Source organism: Phocoena phocoena, chromosome 13 (genome assembly GCF_963924675.1).
Source record: "Phocoena phocoena chromosome 13, mPhoPho1.1, whole genome shotgun sequence".
Lineage (NCBI taxonomy): Eukaryota > Metazoa > Chordata > Mammalia > Artiodactyla > Phocoenidae > Phocoena > Phocoena phocoena.
Window position 1 is genome coordinate 13,409,804 of NC_089231.1, and position 23,643 is coordinate 13,433,446.

Sequence of the window (23,643 nt, forward strand, 5' to 3'; positions counted from 1 at the left end):
GATGCTCACCGCTACTGGGGTATGGCTGCTTCCAGACCCTTTCAGTGACCAGAGCCAGGGAACACACGTGTACACACACAACCACATTTATTTCTGTATCTACCTATATATACTGCAAATCATGAGTCTGCACCGGTATCTTCAATTCCAATGAGACACTGCAGGGTTCATTCTGGTTTTCTCCTTTCCATACCATAACTCTCTTCTCCAACAGAGAAACTTGGTTCTCATGATTCTTAATATATACCCTAACTAGGCCCATCCCCCTGTAGTAAGCTTATCTGTCTCCCACTGTCACTGCTTCTCCCTTCGGAGCCCTGAGCATACGCCCTCCTGACCCCGTCTGGGCCCCACACCCGGCCGGGCCACCTGTCATGTGTGCACCCTCTGGAACATTAGGCCACGCCTCCCACCACCATCACGGGGAGGGGGGGCGGGGGGGGGGCGCCGAATGATTTCCCTCCCCAGAGGCTGTCACCCAGCGCAGACACCAGGCTCGCGCTGCCACCCCCCCACCCCCGTATCACAGCTGCACAAGCCCCTCCTGAGCCACCTGTACGTGCGGGGGGCCTGAGAGCGCACCACCCTCTAAGGCGTGCTCTGCGAACCACGTGCCTCCAGCAGCCTAGAATCCCAGCACTGCGCTCACCCCAGTACTGTGCGGCATGACTCTGCCCTTTAACAGGATCCCCAGGGATGCACAAAGGGGACTCGAGTTCAGCCAACTCTTCCTCACCCAACCCCACCCCATCTCAGCCCTGGAATGCTCTCTGTGCCCACCCCCAAGAGACCCAGCCCCTCCCACTTCTCTGGACCCTCCCACTGTGCCCTCTGGGATGCCCGCCCTTCAGTGAATGGGCTGGTGCCTTCTGACTCTAAAATCCCGCCGGCTCGGCCCGCCTTCCTCACAGCCCATCGTGCGCCCGTCTGCGCGGGACGGGTGCTCCCCTGAGGCTGCTCCCCGGCCACTCCACGTCTGGCTCCAGCCTCCAGGTCGCTCTTCAGTCCCTCCACGCCTTCCATCATGCTCGTGCCCGTAGGGGGGCTTCAAATTGTACCCTCCAGCTCTCTGCTCCGCTGCCTTTTCCCAGTCACTCCCTCCATCTCCTCTCTGGTTTCCCTCATTTGCTTCCAAATCACACCCTAAATCTTGTCATACAATGGAAATACCCTCCCTCCCGGATTTCTGCTTCTGTCCCCAGCCCCACCCCATCCTGAGAATACTCAGGGGGCCTGGGGGCAGCAGGAGGGTCACTGCATGAAAAGGCTCGCACCTCTGCCTCAGCAAGTCTTCCTCCCAGGCTGGGCCAGCTTAGCTTCAGAGGGCAGATCAGTCTCACCTAAGCCCCGACTCTAAGCCACATATGTGCCAACACTGCTTTCACTTATTTTACTTATTAATAACTGCAAGTTTCCAGTATAACAGCATTTGTTTCCTTGGCCGTTATTCCTTAGATTCTCTCTCCTAAAGGGGGGCCTTCAGAGAGGGATGAGTGCCAACAATGACCAAACCACACTGCAAACCTCGGCTGCCCTTCACTTTCCCACCCATTAGCCTAATCTTACTCAGCAACTTAAATCCAAAACCATCTCCAAAGTTGAGCTCTTGGACAAGGGCCTCTTCCAATAAATATTATATGGTGAAAATAAGAGGTTTCACTGAATATCTGTATACTTTAGAAACGATTTTTATGATAACAGACAGCTGAAAAGTACAAGGATATGAGAAATTCGTTTGGTGTCTACTACTAGCCTAGATCTAAATAACACAAGGATAAAAAGTCCATTCTGACAAGTACTCCAGAGGAAGAATCTCTGTGATCTCCCCTAGAACTCCATCCTCAGCCCCGGGACAGCCACGGCCCAGCCTGTGAGGCTGCCGGGGAGGTGCCAGTAAACCGTTACCTCAGGATGGGCTCCAGGTCAGGGTGCCGCCATTCTTCCCTCTTCAATGAGCCCTGATTCAGGGCTCTTAAGATGGTCTTGTCAAAAGTCTCCGAGGACAACTCCTTTGGAAGCTAGGAAAGAAAAACCACACGACCAACGTTAAGTTTCTCACTTACTGACAAATATGTCACACACCAGAGGCACAAAAGGAAGATGAATGCCTCCTACTCAGAAATCATCCCAAAGCAGTTCCTTTTCTAAATCTTCCCGAAAAGCGGCACTGCACAGGGCACCGCGGGGTCCCGAGGGACGGGGAGGGGCCGAGGGTGCCGGCAGCGCTAAGCCTGCTCTGGGCCTGCCGGCACTACCCTCCCATCCCAGGACACCACACCAAGGTTCTTTAGTGAAATGGAGCCTTTCGCAGGGCACAGGGAGTATTATTTTTATCCTCAAATAGTATTCTGAAAACTGCGATCTCCGCCTTTGTAGTTATCACTTTTGTGCCTTCTGTATCACGTGTGAACCTCAGGCCATGTCAGACTATCAACGCTACACACCAAATAAAGACCTGGGTGTGAAAGATGCGGTGAACACTCAGAATCTTACATAAAAAGATTAATTGAAGGTTTAGTAACCTTTTCCTCAGTGTGATGGAGGTGGCCTCAGAGCCATGTACAAGAAATCACAAAAAAATCATCAGTTGACCAAGAAAAATTTTTAATTAAATAAAATGACTTAAAACTTTGTTTTTATTAACTAGTTTACCTATTAAAATGCCTAATAAATTGATCCCTTATAAAACTAATTTTCCAAGTCTTTCAAGAACTCAAAGTTTTAAATTGGACTTTTGATAACTAGTCTTTGCAATTAACTTGTGAACTGCAGTCACTTTCACTAAAATTAAGAATAGAACCATTAACACATTTATCTAAGGTGCCACAGGAATATAACAATCTATACAAATTTGTCAGTTTACATATTAATGTTTAATTGGAGAACCCAAAGTAAGTATTCTTCTGACAAATAAGCATTTTGAGTCAACAATTCAGAAATGGAAAATTTAACAAAGGTAGCGGAAGTATTACTATTTTAGGCACAGTAAGACTATGGAATCAAGATGTTACCACAGAATGAAGCTCTTCTTGGCCCTTTTATTAACGTAGTAAGGTCAAACACTCTGCTGGCATTCCACACACCCACTGTGTAAATCACATCCTCAGACCACTAACAGGAAGAAACACGTTCTGGATCTACACATTTTTCCAAACAAGGAAATGACCATTCATTTCGGTATTTATACTTTGATGTTATCATTTTAATACAGATTTAGAACATTAGGCATATATCACATTACCCATTTTAAACACAATTTCTCCTGAATATCTGTACACAGCCAAAACCAGCTTCAGTGGAGAAGCTTATTTCAACTACCAAATGACTGATCGCTCTTCTAAACACAGGAAGGTGAGAATATATTCATTTTCACCTGGTCAGTGACTGCTCACGTGACTGGGCAGAGTGCGGATATGCAGCCAGCAGTATTTGCAAACTGATTTATTTTCAAGTGCTTTTATCTTCAATATCCAGGGACTACTTCCAGTCCTAGAGGAAGGCATATTCGCTAAAAATACATGTCTCTTCTATACCAGTCACTCGAACTTTCTCACCTGCCTGGTCTTTGTTCCAGCATACCCAGTCCCCCACCTCCGGGGCCCCGGCTCAGCCACAGCACAAGCTCAGCATGCTGGAAGGCATTCACACCTCGGTACAAGTTTTTCTTTAAAAACACTGAGGCCTGATGGATAACCATCTACAAAATCTCATTACAATTTAGTTTTTGCAACTCTCCTCATTAATCCATTCATTCATTGACTCAACATACAGTTCAAACTCTGACCCTCTCCTAAGTACTGTTTCTGGCACTGTAGATACAGCAGTGAGGATGAAACAAGAACCCTGCCTTCATGGAGCTTCCTTTCTGGCAAGGAGAAACAACACAGGTGCCAGACACAGCCGTCAAGGAGCAGCAGGGGAAGGAGGCCAGGATGTGGAGGACAGAGAGGCTACTACTGATATGGAAGAAAGGATTGGAAAGCACTGACCTCAAACTCACTACAGAAAACTCACTGACCTTTCTCACTATAGCAAACTTTAAGTGCAGTTCAACAGCCTCCACAGAAGTTAAAGACTGTTAGTATGTACAGGTTGTCAAGCGGACAGCTTATGCTCTTACCTTTTGTAGATGATTTTAAAAGGAAGATGAAAAGGAAAAGAGACATATGGTAAACTTGAAAGGATATTTCATAATCAGCAATTCATTCCTAAAAGTATGCTAGTTGCCAATTATTTCATATAACCTGATAAGGCATTGGTCCTATGAAAAAAACACTATATTCAGATGTTGGCTAAGCAGGGGGACCATTAATTACTGTGATTCTGAAGAGCAAATTATTTATTTCGGGCTGCATTTTTTTTAAAAAAACACCTAAGCCTTTAGAGAAATTCTGTGACTGAAAAATGAAATCTGTCAAGACAAACAGTAGATAAAGTTTAGGGAAACCCAGAGGAGAGACCCTGTCGGGCGCCAGGCAGAGCCACCAACAATATACATCTCAGCAAGAAACCAGGAATAAGGTTCCCCCCCCCTTTTATTTTTTAATGTGGAAAACCATCAATTCCTTATATTGGTAATGTAAGGTAACAAAATCTATGTTTAGAATAACATGACATTTTCTACATCAATGTTCATGAAGAGTTGTAAGCCAGCCTCTATATACACGCTTTAATTTTCCTGGTGTTTGTTTTGGTACTAAGGTTTTTGGATTCTGTATACCAGCAGTCCCCAACCTTTTTGGCACCAAGGACCGGTTTCGTGGAAGACAATTCTTCCATGGACCGGGGCGAGGGGTCGTGGGATGGGATGGTTCAGGCAGTGATGCCAGCGATGGGGCGCAATGGGGAGCAGCAGGGGAAGCTTCGCTCACCGCCACTCACCTCCTGCTGCGTGGCCAGCTCCTAACAGGCCAAGGACCGCTACCTGCCCGCTGCCCGGGGCTTGGGGACCCCTGCTGTATATCACATAAAAATCGTTTTAACAAAAAAATCTATACTTTTACCTTCAGCAGAAATTCCTGTAGTTCTTGGTGGGTTTTTGTTACTGTTGTGACTGAAAGATCAGACCAATTTACCTGATTTAAAAAAAAAAAACACGTTATACAGTTATTTCTTAGGCAGGAACTGACTGGAAAAAAGCCATGTGTAAAACAAATGACCTTACTTTAACTTTATCAAGATTAACAATTAGAAATATAAAAATCTGGTATTGTCATAATTTCTTCAAAACTGTTAAAATTAACTGTATATTGACATTCTACTTTAAAAAATTTTAATAACTCCTTTCAAAGTGCATGGTTTTCAAAACAAGCTGTCTTCTAAAAATGTGACTATACTTTAGTAATTTTTCAGAAAGGGAAATGTCTTACGTTCCTCTTGGTGACATTGTAGGGACTCTAAAATGACACTTCGACAGCACAGATCTATGCCCCAAGAAAAAAGAAAAACTCGATCTCCTGGAACTTTAATTAAATATACATTCTTAAGAGAAATACCAAGTTTACTGCCCTTCTTTGGTAGTACTGTATTGCATTTTTATGGGGACTTATGGTTTATGAAAAGATTTCATCTTTATCTTAATGCTTTACAATCCTATTAACGTAGATGGGGCAGACATGACTACCTCTGTTTTCAGATGGAGAAACTAAAACTCAAAAAGGTTAACTTACTTAGATTCAACTCTAGGTAAGCAGAAGAGCCAGAACTAAAATCTATTACCCACCTCCTTCTTGGATACCTTTAACTCAGTGGACTCGATGGTAACCCACTAATAATTTCTACTTCACAATTATTTGAGCTGAGTGAATACTTGAACTATGCTAATATATAAGCCTTACCAACCAATCATGCCACAATTAACCATATACTTAAGAATACATACAAAATTTTATCTAGCAACCCTCAAACAAATATCCTTATTAAGTGACACATCTTTTAAATGATTTTAATTATTCAAATGTTTGTTGAGCAGCTACTTGTGTCAGACACTGTTCTTATGAAAGGATACAGGAGTGGACAAGACAGTGAAGCCTCTGCTGGCTGAGGTCAGAGTCTAGTGCAGGAGTCAGATTAGAGCCAATGAATGTACAAGGAGTTCCATCAGTGATCAGTGCTCCAAAGAAAACGAGCTGGGCATGCAGCAGGAGCTGGGAGAAGCACGTCAGAGGGGTGCCAAGAAAAGTCTCAGAGTAGGGGCCGTCGAGCCTGTGTGTGACCTGAAGGGACGCCAGCTGTGCCAGGGTCTGGGGGAATATCGTTCCAGAGCCAGAGGACAACGAAGGCCTTAAGGAAGGAATGCGCTTAGAGCTCCAGCAACAAAAGGAGAGCTGGTCTAACTGAATGACGAGAGCAGGGGGACTTGTGTTAAACGTTACAAAACGTAGGTGAAACATGGAGATAAGGACTTCAAATTTGAAAACTGAGGATATTTCTCACAGAAGAAGGCAGAAGCCAGTGTCCTGAAACTCCAACTAATGTACTAAGCAAGTCAGATATGGCGAGATGCAGAGGATGAAGATTCCTGCTCTCTTTTGACATGACAGCCTACTGGAAAGAAAAATCATGTAACCCAAATTAAGAATCTGGGAAAGGGATGATGGTGGTGCACCTGGGATGAATGAAGAAACATTCTGCTGGAGGATCAGAAATGACTTTGTGAGGCAAGTACAGCTAACGCTGGGCAAGCAACACCTTTGGGTAGGAAGCGAAGTGAGGATGCACAGAAACACAGCGTCCTTCCATGTGGCTTCAAGGCGTGGGCAGTCCCACGTCAGAAGAAAGTGCTTGACAGCAAAGCCCAAGCAGGGAGGAAGGAAGATGCCAACACGGAATGCACATCACAGTCAACAGGCAAAAAGGAGCCGCGGGGACTGACAGAGCTGGGCTCTGCAGTTAATCAGAAAGCTGTATGAAGGACAGAATGACAGCAGAGCAATTAGAGATAAGAAAAGCCAACAAAGGCCAGAAAATAAAAGCCTTGGAGAAAGAAGAGGAGGAGAAAAATACCAGGAAAAGACAATGCCTGTGATCTTGATTTTTAAAAATACTGGTGAATGTTTACTTTCACTTTTAAAAGATATATCTTACACCTTAAATCTAAGGCTCTTATTTCTTTTTAATAAAACTGTCAGAGTAACTTTAATGTGATACAATTTTTAACACTTGGCAAACCATGCAGTATATACTGAAAACAGTACATTCCCTTAATTCAGACAAACACAGACATGGGTATAGCTTCCCTTAAATTGGCAAACCTGCCATTAAGTTGTTCCAAAGATCAATTTTCATTCTTTCCAAAAGATCATTTAACATAGTATGAGATATCTTTTTGGGTGATGAGAGTAGCTTACTTTGAAGGTGTACTCCCAATATTTGTCAGCCCTTTTTCTCTGGACTCCTTTCAACATTATCTTCTCAATGTGTACAGCTGAAAGAAAGAAAACATGCTGACTTGTTCTACAGAGACTAGATACATATTTCAGTTACCCAACCTGACAAAGCCAAACGATTAAGCTATTTATCTTCATCTTTACTACTAGCCTTAATCATGAAATAAAACAAAAAAAAACCCAGAAGCACAGCAGTGTGCTGTCCATCCATGAAGTAATTTGTTTCTATACCCACTAAGCATGCTGAATGGCTGAAGTCATTTCAGGCACTCTGCTAAGCACCAAAGACAAATAATAAAAGGCGCCTGCAGTGAAGGTTATTTTTCTAGATGAAATCTTCAGAACTGTTAATTCAGATTACCACAAATACAGCACTTTGGAGTCGTTCAGTTATTTATGCATATTAGCTGTAAATTAGAAAATGTTTATTGGGTTTTTTTAAATTGGGGGGAGGGAACCCTTCAAAAGTAATATGAACTAGTAAAAATTTCCTTCCAATTGAGAATTTAAAAATTGTTTTTCTCGAATGTGACCCTTAATATCATATAACAGTAACACAAACTTAACATTGTAACAAACTATGATGGTTCACTGTAGCAACATTTTTCACAATTTATTATACAGATAAAATAGTGATTATAAATTACATTAATGGCTTAAGAACAATTACTCTGAATTGAACTAGGTAAGATGGTCAGCTTACTCGTGAAGTAATAAGCAAAAGTGCAAATCCCCAAACTACTCATTTCATACATCCTTCAGTAAAAGTTATCACCTTAGCAAGTAAATCTCTTTACAAATTGAAAAGAGCCGGTCTACTAAGCATAATATAAGGACTTAAGGGAAAAAAAAAAAAAGATTGTTGCTCACAGTGTAAGTAGAAGAAATAGTCATGAAGATGATAAAGGTCACAGGGAAGAAGTTAGGAAAGTGACTCAACAGAAGGTCACTGTTGGATTCAGGGGACAGGAGATGGAGAAGAAAAGGGAAGGACTCACTCTGCCTTAAAAGAAGAAGTTAAAATAGGCGAAGTAGAATATACAAAGTAATAAAAGTATACAGGAAGAATTGAGATTGCTGTAGATCACAGAAGGTGGGCACTGAGAAAGCAGGAAACATAAGATTACAGAAATTTGCTGGTAAACAGGTATAATAAACTAAGGAGATACCATTACCAGTATTTTGTGTTAACTTTCCAAATGTATAATGTTTGGTGGCCTGCTTCTGGACCAATTTCCCTTGGTGGGTGAGAAATGTTGAGAATGGGACAAAAGAAAATCTCAGAAGCCAGGTGAGAAGCTTTCAACTGCTCACAACTGCTGCAGTATGATAAAAGCCAAAGTGGGGAAGTGAGAGAGTCTGCTGTTTCCAAAAGCTATTCTATTAAATTATGTGAAGGATGATGCTATTAAATAAAAACCACCTGAACTAATCAATGTTCCAAAATATGAAGCAGCTTTACTTCTAGGGAAGGGGACCACTGGGGCAGTGTGGGTACGGGAACACGGCTATGGCTTCAGCCTTGATTTCAAGTTATACCTGCTGTGATCTATCAGAATCAAGATGAGGAAAACAAAGGAGTATGTGGTGAGGAATGGCTGATAACGGGAGATCCCCTAACCCTCATAAATTAAAACTGAAAAGCATGGACTGTGTACATTTGTTTACAAATTAAGAATAAAGGAAAAACCATCTGTGAGTACATTACAGTTAATTGTTACCTTTTTGATGTAGTCTTTATGTTTTTTTTTTAATATCTTTACTTTTTTTACAAAAAGGACCTTCATGGCAAAACCAAACTCTGCTCTAGGTTACTGGTAGGCTCACTGAGCCTGGCTGAAGCAGTGCATTCATGATTCGAGTAGTTTAATAGTCTTGAATAGAAGTTGTAATTCTGTAAACATTTTCTAAACATTAAACATTCACAACTATTTTTCCTCCGTGAGGAAAAATTCATTACACGAAAGGATTATTACTGGAATTAAAAGGAAGCAAAACGACATCAATTCAAAGCTGTTATAACTGAGTGTGATGCTAACTGTACATCCTTCACCTTTCCAAGACCACCCAGGTGGCAGTCTACATTTGCCATTTCAAATTTCCCTCAATACAGGTAAATGGACTCCCCAGATGTGAGGAGAAGAGAATATCTGAACTCATTTCTTTTCAGGTGGCAATGTCCTTTCACTCCTCCACCCAGTCCCCCTGAAAACTGCATTACTGCAGGAAGAACGGGCTTGTTAGGAATTTCTTCACTCTCTTGCAGTGAACTTCTGTAAAATTAATTTCCTCAATAGACACTGAGCACGTTCTACAGATAAAGCACTATGCTAATACTCTGGGAGTACGTTAAGGTCTTTGTCCTCCAGAAGTATGCAATCAGATTTAAGACAAGGGACCACAAGGCAGAACCATGTAAGCATGGGCTGGGACAGGCCAGGGGCTGCAGAGCCAGAGCCCAGACACAGAGTCAAGAAGTGGGAGGGCTGGCATTTGAGCTAAACCCAGGACCTGTAGGATTTCTCTACTTCAAAAAGGAGAAAGAGGAGTGAGTTAACCAATGTCAGTAGCGCTCTGCAATCTTTTCGTGTACATATGTTTTAAAGTTTAGGAAAAATACAGCATACCTTCTCGCTGGGTTCTATGAGGTGCCACAGTAAGTCCATCATGAGGTATCGGGGCTTGTTCCATTAAACTGGCCTCATTACTTTGCATATAATCACCATGAGCGGAGTCATTCTAGAGGAGAAAGAGCGGCACATGTTAATCTATATCAGAGACTAAGAATAGTGAATGCCACAAAAATAAACCAGATTAAAGTCCTACTTTTAATAGCAATAATTTTAATAGCAATTTTTAGAGATAAAATAGGTGATTACACATTAAGAGCAGAAAGGTACAGTGTCAGAGCAGTGGGGAAAGAAGTATCAATATTTATCTTCATTTAATGGCAATATTCTATCCATTATTTACTGTCCCAGTTTCCTGGGACACCTTGCAAACTGCTATTCAGAACTGCCAATGATGTCAATTCTTTACCTAAGTGAACCAGGATCGAAGAAATAAATATAAAAAGATGGTACCCTTTATGCTATTCGCCAGATGTAAGGGTATTTGTATTTTTTATATAATTGTGCAATTTTTATTCATTACTTGGTCTTAGTGACAGTCTAACAAGACACTTTGTTAGGAAAAAGTATCATCAATACACAATTCTAAACAAGAATGTGTGTGGACAATGACCTTACTATTAATGTTAAACCATCTAATAGCAACCGGGTGCTCTAAATCTGAATTTGCTCAGCCAATCGCTACCATTAGTGAACTAGAGGTAAGTTTCACCCCAGAACTGCTACTTGGAGTAATGAAGAGCATGCTAATCTTACACACAGCTCTCAGAATTCAAGTATTGTCTTGTATATATTGTTACTCTAACCCACTGGGTAAGCCAAAAATTAAAACAGCTTTAACACAGTTCTTTATCACAACTCACACCTTATCCTCCCCTTTATGTTCAGAATCTCAAAACACTACTCAGACCCAAATTATCTCAGTTACAGGAACCAATTACAATTTTGCAAATCTGCAATAAATAATATACATTAATTTTTTGAACTGTATAGAGAAATGAAGTAAACAGAAGACCCTAAACTTTCCAAGAATCCTAATTTAAAGACACAGACATAGAGAATGGACTTGAGGACACGGGGAAGCAGAAGGGTAAGCTGGGACGAAGTGAGAGAGTGGCATGGACATATATACACTACCAAATGTAAAACAGATAGCTAGTGGGAAGCAGCCGCATAGCACAGGGAGATCAGCTCGGTGCTTTGTGACAACCTAGAGGGGTGGGATAGGGAGGGTGGGAGGGAGACGCAAGAGGGAGGGGATATGGGGATATATGTATATGTATAGCTGATTCACTTTGTTATACAGCAGAAACTAACACGCCATTGTAAAGCAATTATACTCCAATAAAGAAGTTAAAAAAATATATTTTGTTCTATAGTCTCATCATTCATTCTGGCCTGTCAATGAGTGTAGGTTGCCAGTTGACACCTCTATTTCTAGTAACAAGGCATCATAATAGATACTCTTGGGAGCGAAGTTTCAGCCTTATAGTATGTCTTGTTCTAGAAACCCAAGGAAATAAAGACTGTCTACACAGAAACACTTAAGAAGGAGAGCACCGACCTCTTAAGTCAACATCCAACTTTCGAATGGCATTCACCAACTTTCAATATTACTGAATAAAAAAAAAGTGGATACAGGAATTCTTCTAACAATAACAAAGTCATGTATTTCCTAACCCAAACCATATAATCATTTACTACAAAGCAATACAACCACATTGGCCTAAAATTGCTGTAAATACTTCAAAAATCAATATAAATAAAGCACTGTAATCCTCTCAAATACTTGTGTAAACTGGAAGTTTAGCTTAATAGGTCAACCATTTTATAGAGAGTATTTTCCACACTGTTCATATGTAGTTCATGAATTAAAAATAACACCTTTAAATATAAATGAATGCAAAATATAAAAGAAACAACAGTTTTCATTAGGGAAATGCGAAGCAAAACTACAATGCGATACCACTTCATACCCATCAGAATGGCTATTATCCAAAAAATGGACAAGCAGTGGTGAAGATGTAGAGAAATCGGAGCCCTTGTGCATTGCTGGTGGGAGTGTAAAACAGTGCAGCTGCTGTGGAAGACAGTACAGCAGTTCCTCAAAAAAATAAAATTATCATATGATCCAGCAATTCCACTCCTAGGTATATACCCAAAAGAACTGAAAGCAGAGGCTCAAGCAGATAATCAGTACTCCAATGTTCATAGCAGCATTATGAACAATAGCCAAAAGGTGGAAACAATTCAAATGTCCACTGATGAACAGATAAACAAAATGTGGTATATATACAACTGAACATTACTCAGCCTTAAAAAGGAACAAAATTGACACATGGATGAATCTTGAGGGCATTATGCTAAGTGAAATAAGCAAGACACAAAAAGACAAATACTATATGATTCTACTTATATGGGGTACCTTGGAGTAGTCAAATGCATGGAGAAGGTAGAATGGTGGCTACCAGGGGCTTCAGAGAGAGGGGAACGAGGGGTAGCTGCTTAATGGATACAGAGGTTCAGTGCGGGATAAAAGAAAAGTTCTGGAGATGGATGGTGGTGATGGTTGCACAACGGTGTGAACGTACTTACTGCCACTGAACTGTACGCTCAAAAAAGGTTAAAACAGCAAATTTTGTTATTATATTTTACCACAATAAAAAATTAAGAAGAATAATTTTATCATGTTGTCTCCACAAATTTTATATTGAAGGAATTGTGTGAAAGTAGTTTGCTTCACAATCAAAATCACATTTTTAAAGCCTGAAGTTACTTTAAAGAACACAACTTAACAACCAAGTAAAAAGCCTCCTAGTTTAATAAGATAGGCAGAAAAACGGTATTTGACCAAGGACTGAAGTTCGTCAGCCCATGAAATATCTACTAATTAAGTTTTCTGCCCCCTCCCAACACCAAGTCTCAGCATGTACCAAAGCTATAAAATCATTTAGACTAAATTTAGAAACTATAAAATTTTAAATTTTATTAATTTAACAAAAATTTAATGCCTCATGAGCTACAGAGATCAGAATCACGGTGTTTATTGGTCCCAGCGTGAACGGTGGTCAGTTCTGCCGTTTCCCCTCTCCTTGTCACGTGTGCTTTGCTCTGCGTAGAGGAAGGTGCCATAAAATCTGAGAACTACTGGTTCAATGGAATCGTACAGGAAGGAATTATGCCCACTTTTTCTATTAAGTTCAGATTCCCATGCAAATGCAATATAGATGACATGCCAGAATTGGCATTTTACAAAAAGAATCAGGACCAAGTGGAAAGTGGGAGAATTTTCTCTGCTTGGATTAAGAAGACGAAGTTTAAAAATTCTAAGCCGGCAAAAGAATGCACAGGAACAAAAAGAGCATTGGTATGTGTGTGCCCTTCTCCTTTCTATAACTCATTTGAGTGTGTAAAGCTTTTTCTGACCTATGGCGTGCTCCTGGTTAGCTCAAATCCACATGTCACGTAATATATCTCGTTCATTCTAGAGATTGCTCAGATTTCAATTTTACGCATGTAGAGCCATCACAATTACATACTTGAGATCTCTTAAATGTGGAGAAAGTTTGTGAAATAGTCAAGTGACTGGACAGTCCTAAAAAGATTCTTCTATGAAAATACATCATTAGAACAAAGATCACACTGGTCTCATTTTACTTTAAGAAAGGTCAAACTGTAGGTTTATTTTAGCTCATCTACCAATGTTCTACACATTCCCTCTCGTCCTTTGATGCGGACTGTACATTTTAAAATACCAAGACATTCTTTCTAAGAAGAAAACAAAAGCAGAAAATGAATTTCTTAGTTTTTTTTTTTTACTAATTTTACTAACTTCAGAAGTTTTTACACTCATCAAATCAGACTTAGAATTTAACACTAGTATATATAACAACACCACCTTATTAAGCTTTTGTGGTAGATGAAAGATAGCCAAAAATACTTTTGATACTCCTCCCACTGAAAGGTGGGTCTAATTACCAACCAGTGGATCTGGGCTGACTTTAGAGATCTGACTGACCAGTAGGATGGGATGGAAGGGATGTTCTTGGATGGCTATAGATAGGTCATAAGAAGCCTTGCAGCTGGGCCTCTGGGAACACTTGCTCTTGGAGTCCTGAGCCAGCCTGTGAGGAGTGCAATTCCCCTGAGGCTGCCATGCCAGAGACCATGCAGAGAGAGGAGAGGGGTAGAGATGCCCCCAGTCCCCAGCTGTGTCTCCAGACATCCTGGAGTAGAGACAAGTCGCCCCTGCTGTTAGTTACCTGTCTAAATTCCTGGGCCAAAGAATTATGAGAAATAATAATAAAATGGCTGTTGCTTTAAGCCACTAAGTTTTGGGGTAATCTGTTACAGTTCTAGGTTTTAGATTCTCTTCTCTAAATAACCAGGATTGTACCTAAAGCATATGCTATTATTTAAGCAAGATTCATAGAAAGTCTTCCTTTGAATGTCAGAAAATGATTCATTATTAGAAACATTACTGAGATGTCAAATTTCATCTCTTTTGGTAGAAGAAGAGGGAAGAAGCTGAGGCGAATTTAAGAATTATTGTCTGTCTCTTTAATTGAGAGGATGTGGTAGAAAAGCAGATATCTGTCTCATCTTTACTCAATGAAACAGTATAACCCAACCCAAAGAAATGCCTTGAATCAATCTATAGCATCTGATAAAAGGCAAGTTCTGGTGTGAGAAGAAACATGGATGGTAAATGTATTAAAGTTATGCCGCAAAGAACAAAACTGACCCCACAGTGCAGAAAGGAGGGAGCAGTGAATCAGCAGCTTAGAAACAGTATGCCATTTGGATTTCTGCTATGATCATGGACTCACTTCCTATGTAATTTACTGTTTAACTAGAAATATGCGAATAAGGTGATTCAGCAAGACGAGTGTGGTAGAATTCACTATGTTAAAGCTCGGGTAAGCGCACTCTAGTTATTGAAATTGGGAGGAAGTACTAAACTATGTACTGAATCCGTGTATACACTTTGCCATCACAGCCCACAGACCAGACCTGGCTCTGTTAAATTCTTCCTAACACGACATCTCTGAACTGACAGTGGCTACCTGTGTAGAGCAGGAGTGGCCTGGAACTGGGTGCGTCAAACAAAGATGGGAGTGGGAAACTTGATTCACTGTAACTTTCTATGTATTCTGGGGAACTCTGAATTTATTACAAATAAAAAACATTAAAATTGTCGATGTCATCGTCTTTTCTAGGATGCACTCTTGTAGGATGCACAATTAGGGAAGATCTAGCAGAAGAACACTGATACAAAAGCCTACTGGGGATGAGGGGAGTATAGAATGAAAGAAGTGGGGGCAGCAGTTTTTACCCGAGAACCAGCCTGGATGTGATGTTTACGAAACTCCCTTTGTGTTTCTGCTCTTTGAACCTCAATGGCGCCATCTGTAGCTGATAGGTGGACTGGTGAAAAAATATAAACTGTATTGGACTACAAAGGTATAGAATGCAGGGAGTAGTGGTAATGGCTTCTGGCCTAGACCAAAGCTGGGGTGCCCCTCTCTTTAACATCAGCGACTGTTTCCTTTACCAACCTTCTGCTCTCCTACCACAGAAGGGGAAAGATCTCTTCTTTTACCCTGGAATTAGGAGGCTGAACAAGAGCTGCTACATCCCTGGGCTAGCAGCCCCCAGATTTTTAAATCCCCACTTTGCCAGAATGTTTCTTGGGTGAGTTGAAAAGAACGCACCCATGAGCATGGGTACAAAAGGATCTAACGAGGATGTGTCTCTCCTCCCTAGCCTGTATATGACCGAACTGCCCTCTCCTACACAGCCCCACCCCACAGGAGACACCAAAGGATCTTGGTAGGAGGTGAGCCTGGGCTCAGGAGCCTGACCACCGAATGGCACTGCACGGACTTCTAGCTGAAGCACAGCCTTCACCCCCAGCGGAGAAATGTTCCTGGGACCATGTGGAAATTGTAGCTTATAAAGCTTATGAAGCATCCTTGACAGAAAGTGACTTATAGGTCGGTAATTATTAGTGTTGGGAAACACTGCATTAGGACTTGTGTTCAATACCAACTGGGAGAACAGGCACCTTCCCCAAACTAACAAAACCACTCAACATCACCCTCTCTGTAAGTGTTTGATCTCTTTCCTGAGGAAGTCTTCTCCAAACACCACAGCACTGTGGCTGACACACGACCATGCTGTTCCTTCCAGGACCACTAGAGAATTTCAAGCATTTGATACCCAAAACAAAAATCAGTTATACTGAGGGAACATTATGCTTTCTAACGCTCCCAATTTAAACCTTCCTAACAAGAAACATAAAAACCCCACAATTCTTAGATTATAAACTGCTCACTTGAGTGACCAGTTTTTAACTTTCAGATCATAAGCAAGGTACTATCTCAATTCCACATCTGGCTCCCACCACCCCTCAAGCAAATCACGGATCAGAGATCAACACTGGGCGACAGTAACTACGATTACCCAAACAATAATACAGTTTGTAAGTTGTGACTTTCTCCATCCTATCAAAACATCACCCATAGGTTTGCACCAATATGCACCCCTACACACAAAAGCTTAATTTAGGGAGTGCTGTATATAACACACGACCTGATTTTGAAAGAATAATTAATAAGCACAACTATTCAGCATTCACTCATTGAAGCTTCAGTTCAAATCTATACTGTTCCATGCTTTCTACCTAAAGGAACAATTCCTTCTATTACTTCCAAAACAACTGTGCCTATACTACATGGCTGCAAGTAACCATAAAGTAGCTGATAATTCACCAAACCCCCCCACCAAAAAAAAATCACTTCCTGATGCACTTTGTCTTACAGCAATTAATCATAATGGTATTTTTCAGAGCTATATTTGAAATATCCTAAGCATAGGAAATTTTGACTGAACATTTACAATATATGCAATGTTGACAAAAAAATGAGACGTGATGCCTGAGTCTTTGGGGAACTTATAAAATTGACCTTCCCTCCTGGATTTTAAGTTAAAAATAACTCAAAGTAAAAGAAGAAAAAAAAAAGAATCATAGGATATGTAGCGAAATTGTAACACAGAATATACACGCTACTGGAATGAATAGGCAGCGAAGAGTCTTAGGAGAAGATTACCACACGGACAATTCCAGAGAACAACATGCAAGAGGTGATGGCATGAGTCAGCCTTGAATAAAAGAACAGACATAAGAGGAAGGAGCAGAAGAAAGATTTTGAGTCCAAAGACCTAGTAGAGACCACGTCCCATCAGTCACTGTAAGAAAACATGGTATGATTAAATATTGCTTTAGGAAGATGTATCTGGCAGTGGTATCCAACAGGTAAGAAGTGGGAAGGCTGAAAGCAAGGGAATCAGAGGTAAAAGTCCCAAAACAGAATGGTGTCAGCAAGGATGAGAAAAGGGGGGATTCAGCATATGAGGGGTGGAGAGGATTAAGATTATCAAGCAAATCAGAGTGACTAGGAATATGATGGTACCATTGAGAAAACTGGATGAGTCTGGAAGATCTTTTTTTTTTTTACAAATCAGTGATGCATTCTTTTCATACATATGAATTTAAAGTGACAGTGAACATTTCAGGGAGACACACAAATTTCCACCTGCTCCCACTGCAAACAGTTTCTTTCATCTGACCTTCAAGGCCCTCTGTAACCCAACCCCTATCATCTCTTCAGGCTTCTGTATTTCTGTTCATCCACTGCAACCAAACTGTGCTATCCACTCTTGGAACCATCAACAGACAGATGGGTTGACCTATCTCACTCATGTTTACCAAGCATTTTCATGTACGTTATCACGTTCATCTTCACAGCAGTTACATGCAATAAATGGTGATGAGATCCCTATTCAATACTAGGCAGTCTGAAACTTGAAAGGCCAAATAACTTGCAAAAATGACCTCTTCAAAACCTAAACCTGACCTCAAATGATTTCTTGAATGAGCATTAAACAGGCCTAACGAACTAAGACATTTAGAAGGGCATTAAAGCCAAATGTTCCCTGGAGCATAGGAAGAACAGAAGGAAACGGACTACCGGGCACCCAGCATCTCTGCCACCTGTAACATAAACACCCGATTAGGCACTTCCCTTCTGGAGTGACTGTTTACACAGCCTGGATGAAGGCGGCTTCTGTAACAAAGCGCTCTCTGTGAAGAAAAGGAGTGCTGTGACAACACAGTCCTCCATAATGGAAAACACGGTTGATAAAAGTGAAACAGTCTGCTTTGAGGGTAGTTCAGGCTTTTTCTGCTTTTCTTAAAAAAAGAAAAAAATTAAGCTTAATATTTCTCAAGAATAACAAAAATAGTAAATATGCTTAAACATCAGCCAATTTAATAGCTTCTATTAAAAACGGCATAAAAATGTTTAGTTATCCATGGATTCCAGGCTGCACTCTGAAATAAATGAAAAATTACATAACTTAACAAAACTGCAAAAGAGCTTTACATTATCCTAACTAAATGTGAAAAAGATTTAAGCAGATTATGGTTGCACGGGAGTTCATGATAATCCAAATTCAAAATATGTATTTTCTCTATTCCCATCCCCAAATCCAATATGGTGAAAATACATATTTTAATGATTTGTGACCCAGAGAAATGCTTCCTTTGGGCTTATCTGTAGCATACCAGATCTTTACAATGTAAGAATTAACAAAACTGCCCCAAATGTGTCTCATACACCAGCTTAATTACTTAACCTTCCTGAACACCAATCAATTTAGAGGTATGGTAATAGAGAATACAGAAAATACTATTATGTATAGACTTCTATTAGGTTAAAAAAAAGAAAAGAAAAGAAAACCTACTCCTGAAAACAACTGATGTAACAATCTGGATGGCTGCATCTTAGTGGAAAAGAAAACGCACTGAACATCATTCTCAAAGAATTTGTGCTCAAGACAATGTGAATTATTTTGCATCATATCTCCTTAATTCAATCACCATAACCTTAAAAATAAGTTATTATTCCCATTTTACAGATCAGAGTGAGGCTCACGGATTTAAGTGGCCTGGTTAATATTACAAAGTAAGTGGCAGAGCTGGAATTTAAGCCTCCAAGTCTAGTGCTATACTAAACATGGCTATCACTCTTCAAGGCTTTGATAGCCTCTACAACACACTTCCTGTCCCCTATCCCATAAAAAAACCCCACAAAAGGTAATTAAAAACAAACGATATATATTACATTAGTTAATTTGCAGAAAAATTAATGGTATATTAACTTACGGTATAAGTGAGATTTTCCCTGAGTTCTCCTTACCTGAGAAAACCACTGCAGAGAAAAATGTAAGTAACTGGAGGAGGATACCCAATAGCTCCCATTTGCTACTAAAATAATCACTGCTTAACTGTGATCTTCTAAAAGCCTCTCCCCAAAGGCATTTATTAAATGAGCTGTTTGTATTCTTTGCTGCAGCCAAAGCAACCTAAAACTTCCCGTAAAAGTCATGGCTAGTATACCCTTACTCTAATAGAGAATTAAAAGACGATTAGCTCTGCTTCATCCATTTAATATATCTGATGCTTAAGACACTAGTGAAGAAATACAATTATTCCTAAGCAATGAAGAAGTTACAAGTATGGGTCTGAAAGGTTACTTCCGGGGCCAAAAAAGGCTGCCACAAGAACTCCCCTTTGCCATTCCCAGAGTGCACCATGCAATCCACAGGGTTCTTCGCTCGATCCTGCAACTCCGCCTCGTCCAGCGAAGGCCTAAGGGACACCCCCTTGGAAGCGCGGCCCGTCCTCAGCCCGCTCCCTCGGGGGCGGGCCCAGCGCCAGTCACGTGGGAGGCGCGCGGCCGCCATCTTGCAGGGCGGGCGAGGGGAGGAGCCCCGTAGGACCGGCCCCCAGTCACCGTCCGCCGGTCCGCGGCGGCGCGTGACCGCGCGGCCCTCGGGCGCGAGCCTCGGGCACCTCCCTGCAGACTCGGAGGTGGGCCCTCCCTTCCCCTAGTGCATCGACGGTGCAAGGCCGCGGTACAGCTGGGTTGGACTGCAGTGAACAGGGATTGAAATCAATCCACCCCCATCTGCCGCCTCTAGAGAGAGAGCCTGGGAGCAATAAGATCCGCGGAAATGTCTTCAAGGCCAGAACAAGCCACAGCTGAGGGCCTCAGAGTCCACGCCAACAAGCAGAAAGTGTGGGGCAGTAACAATTTAGTGAGACGTAAGTGACTTGTTACGGTAACCCTAAACAGCTACTGGAGAAAAAAAGTTCATCACAACACCAACGTCTAGAAATAGCTTTCAGTGTCACCTGTAGTGTGTGTATCCCCTATTATTTATTCCCCCACTTCTACTGATAGCCACAGCACAAGGCACTGCCTGAGAAGTAATGATGTGCTGAAATTAATGGCAGGATGCCCAGCCTCACTCTGTCCACTCTTCCCAGCAGTCACTGGTTGCCAGAAAAGGCCACACACTGCAGTCACGATAAAAATTTCATTACTGTGGTTTTCGTGCTTCTCTCTCCTTGTCTAGTCACCTTCCAACACATTATCAGCAAATATTAAAGGGGAAAAAAAAAAAAAAGACTCAGCTTTAAAACCAGAAATCGGTTACCCTTGTTGGAATGATACGAATGGAATAATATAAACTGCTCCACTGTGGGACATTTTGATTATATCTACACTCTAAGGTTATCTTTACAATATATACTATTACAAGAAAACAATTTTTTTAAAGATATATAAGTACTGCTTCTGAGTTCAGACTTGCTTCTCTAAATTTAATGATGGGTGCAGGATTTTTTTGGAATTATTTTAGTGAGTAGGCTGAAGAGTGGTAAGGGCTTATACCATCAGTATACACAGTTGCATGCTAGTAGTAGACATTGGAAAATATTTCAAGCTCACCAAGAAAATTCTGGATACTAGCGTTACTACAACTGAGTTTGATAAAGTATGTCCTAAAATGTGAGTTAGTCACTTCACAGAAGCCTCGTTATAAAAAGGAGGGTTCAGCCTAGATTATCCCTAAATCCCTTCCAGCCCCCAAATTCCTTTGATTCTATGGGTGCTGGGTCCACACAGCCATTAGAGAAATACAATGCCCAGTTTAAATTCCAAGGTATTGAACGTCAGCAGATATATAAGTTTAATTAACTTTCAAGCAAGGAGTGAAAAAACTCCCCCTTTCCATCCTGCAGATCACCTAAGTTAACACGGCATCCAAATAAATACTTTTTAAATAGTTGTGAACCACGAAAATAAACTTACTGTACAGGTTTTACTCTAAATAAAAGCTACTACTCCATAAGATTGTGACGCTCAAGGACTTTATATTGGGCCTAGATTATTATTAAATTGCTTTCGTGGCCAAATAAAATTATTTTCTTTAATGTTTGCAACAAATGACTTATCTTAATTCTCGTCTTCTACACTTCGGCGTTTAATAACTTTTTAGAAAACACTTATGCCTCAGTAAAGGACCAACAAACATCCCCGTACTCAAATGTGTAAGCACGACTCAAACCCGTTAGAAACTAGGACACGCCAGAGGCAAAGAGCATAACCAACCGCCCCAGGAGGGGTTTCTTTACCCAGACAACCAGCGCTACGACTTATCTAATTTGAGACATTTCGCGGGTTTCCACATCTGACGTTTTTCTGGGAACATCAAGTTCTCTGAGCAGGAGCCAAAGACCCTACGACTCCCTCTAACTCAGGCATACACTGAGCAAAAAGAGCCCCTCTGTATCAAAGACAGGGCCACACGCCGGGAGCGCACCTTTAGGACGCCTCAACGAGGGGCAAGGCAGAGCTTTACAACGTGTGACCAGAGCGCCAGGAGGCAGGAAAGGCAAAGCTCAGCCCAGGGCTGACTGCGGCCAACACACAGGCTCCCCTAGCGCTTCGCCTTTCCCAGCACGTCGAGATGCTCAAAGCCAGAAAGGTCCCGAGACCCTTCATCCGAGAGGGGGACGGGGCTGAGAGCTCCATGTTTTCCGTGGCAACTCCGGCACGGAAGAGACTTCTAGAGCATTCTGTTATGGCGGGTACCCGTGTGTGTAGGGGCGGGGGGGTGGGGAGTGCAACTGAGCGGCCCAGCAAAACGCAGATTAGTGCTCTGGGGCTGGGAGCCTGGGCTGGGGATGCCGAGCCACCTGCGCCGGGGTGAGGCTCGGTCAAGGGGCGTCCGAAAGGCAGGCGGGGAAGGCCGCCGGGGCAGTGACCGCCCCGCGGGCGTAGGGAGGCTGACGCGCCTTACCTGGGCCCTGGGGCCGGCAAAGTTACACAGCTCCGCCTCCCCGTCTTCGGGGCTCCCGCGGAGCGCGGCGCGGAGCCTCTCCAGGTGCTCCCTCAGGGTGACCCGCTGGTGGAAGGAGAACGCCGGGTGCAGCGAGGCCATGGTGAAGAGCAGCAGCAGTTCCTCCTGGGCCCTGAAGCCCAGCCCGCCGCAGGGCTGGGGCTCGGCGCCACCGCCTTCCGGGCCGGAGCCGTCCTTCTCGGCGTCCTCCTCGTTGTCGCCGTCCTCGCCGGGCTCGTCCTCCGCGCCGCCCCGCGAGCCGTCGCCCCGGGCCGCGCGCAGGCTCTTAAGCACCGAGTCCACCTGGGGCAGGAGGCGGTGCAGGCGGCCGGCGGCCTCACGGTTCTCAGAACCCAGCAGCGCCAGGTAGACGATGAGGCGCGAGCGCACTGCGGGCTCTCGGAAGTCGGCCAGCGGCCCCGGGTCCGAGAGACCGTTGGCCTTGGCCTCCGAGTCGCGCAGGTAGTGGTAGTCCTTGCGCGCCAGGTCCTCCAGGCACGAGCCGAGGAAGCGCAGCTCCAGCGGGTTGCACAGGTCCAGCAGCCCGCACATGAACTCCAGGCGCTGCGCCGAGCCCAGCACCAGCCCGAACCACTCATACACCCGCTCCTGCTCGCGCAGCGCCGCCGTGGGCCCGCCGCCGCCGCTCGGCATGCCCGCCCCCGCCACCGATCCACCAGCAACAGGCTGCCCGAGCCCCCCGGGTGGCGGCGGCGGTGGCGGCGGCGGCAGCGGGGGGCCCCGCGGCGGGCCCGAGAGCGGCGGCGGCGGCGGCGGGGGTCGGCAGTCGCGGCGGCGGCGCGGCGGCGCCTTCGCGCCTGGCCGCGCGTCCGCCTCAGGCTCCTCCGCCTCGGGCGGCGGCTCCGCGGGGTGCGTCGGCTTCAGCGGCAGCTTCATCCTCAGCATCCTCGGCTAAGGCGGCGCGGACATGCGAGCGGGGGCGGGAGGGCGGGGCCAGGAGGAGGGGCGGGGGCCGAGGCGGCGGCGCGGCCGTCAGGAGCGGGTCCCCTCCATGCCGCCGAGGGAGGGCCGGGGGCGGGTCTCGGCCGGCAAGGGGGGCGGTGGCCAGCCGGCGGGGTCGCTGGCGTAGTCTTCCCGGGCCGGAGGCGGGGCGTGCCCGCAGTGGCTCCTCCCCCTGGGCTCCGCGCCGGCTCTAGGAGCCCGGGTGCGGGTGGGAGCGAGCAAGCGAGCGAGCGTGTCCTCCTTCTGCCTCCCTCTCCCGTCGTCCGCACTGGGCTGTGGCGGCGGTACCTGAGCGGTTCCCTCGCGAACCGGTGCGGACCGATCGGCTGGGAGAAGAGGAGGAGCGGCTAGTCGGGGCGGAGACGCTTGCGGGCTCCACTCAGGCACTTCAGCCAATCAGCAGCCCGAAC

At 43.7% G+C, this 23,643-nt stretch overlaps 1 protein-coding gene across 1 annotated transcript in view; it reads right to left on the reverse strand.

Annotated features, from left to right (window-relative positions):
- ZCCHC2 (zinc finger CCHC-type containing 2) overlaps window positions 1-23,176 on the reverse strand; it is a 46,924-nt gene extending 23,748 nt beyond the window's left edge. Inside the window, exons 1-5 of the mRNA XM_065890291.1 lie at window positions 22,232-23,176; window positions 10,016-10,127; window positions 7,350-7,426; window positions 5,004-5,075; window positions 1,906-2,018 (exon numbers count right to left, since the gene is read on the reverse strand). Of these exons, the coding sequence (XP_065746363.1) occupies window positions 1,906-2,018; window positions 5,004-5,075; window positions 7,350-7,426; window positions 10,016-10,127; window positions 22,232-23,176 (1,319 nt within the window). The remainder of the gene's footprint in view (window positions 1-1,905; window positions 2,019-5,003; window positions 5,076-7,349; window positions 7,427-10,015; window positions 10,128-22,231) is intronic.
- Window positions 23,177-23,643: the final 467 nt, after the last annotated feature.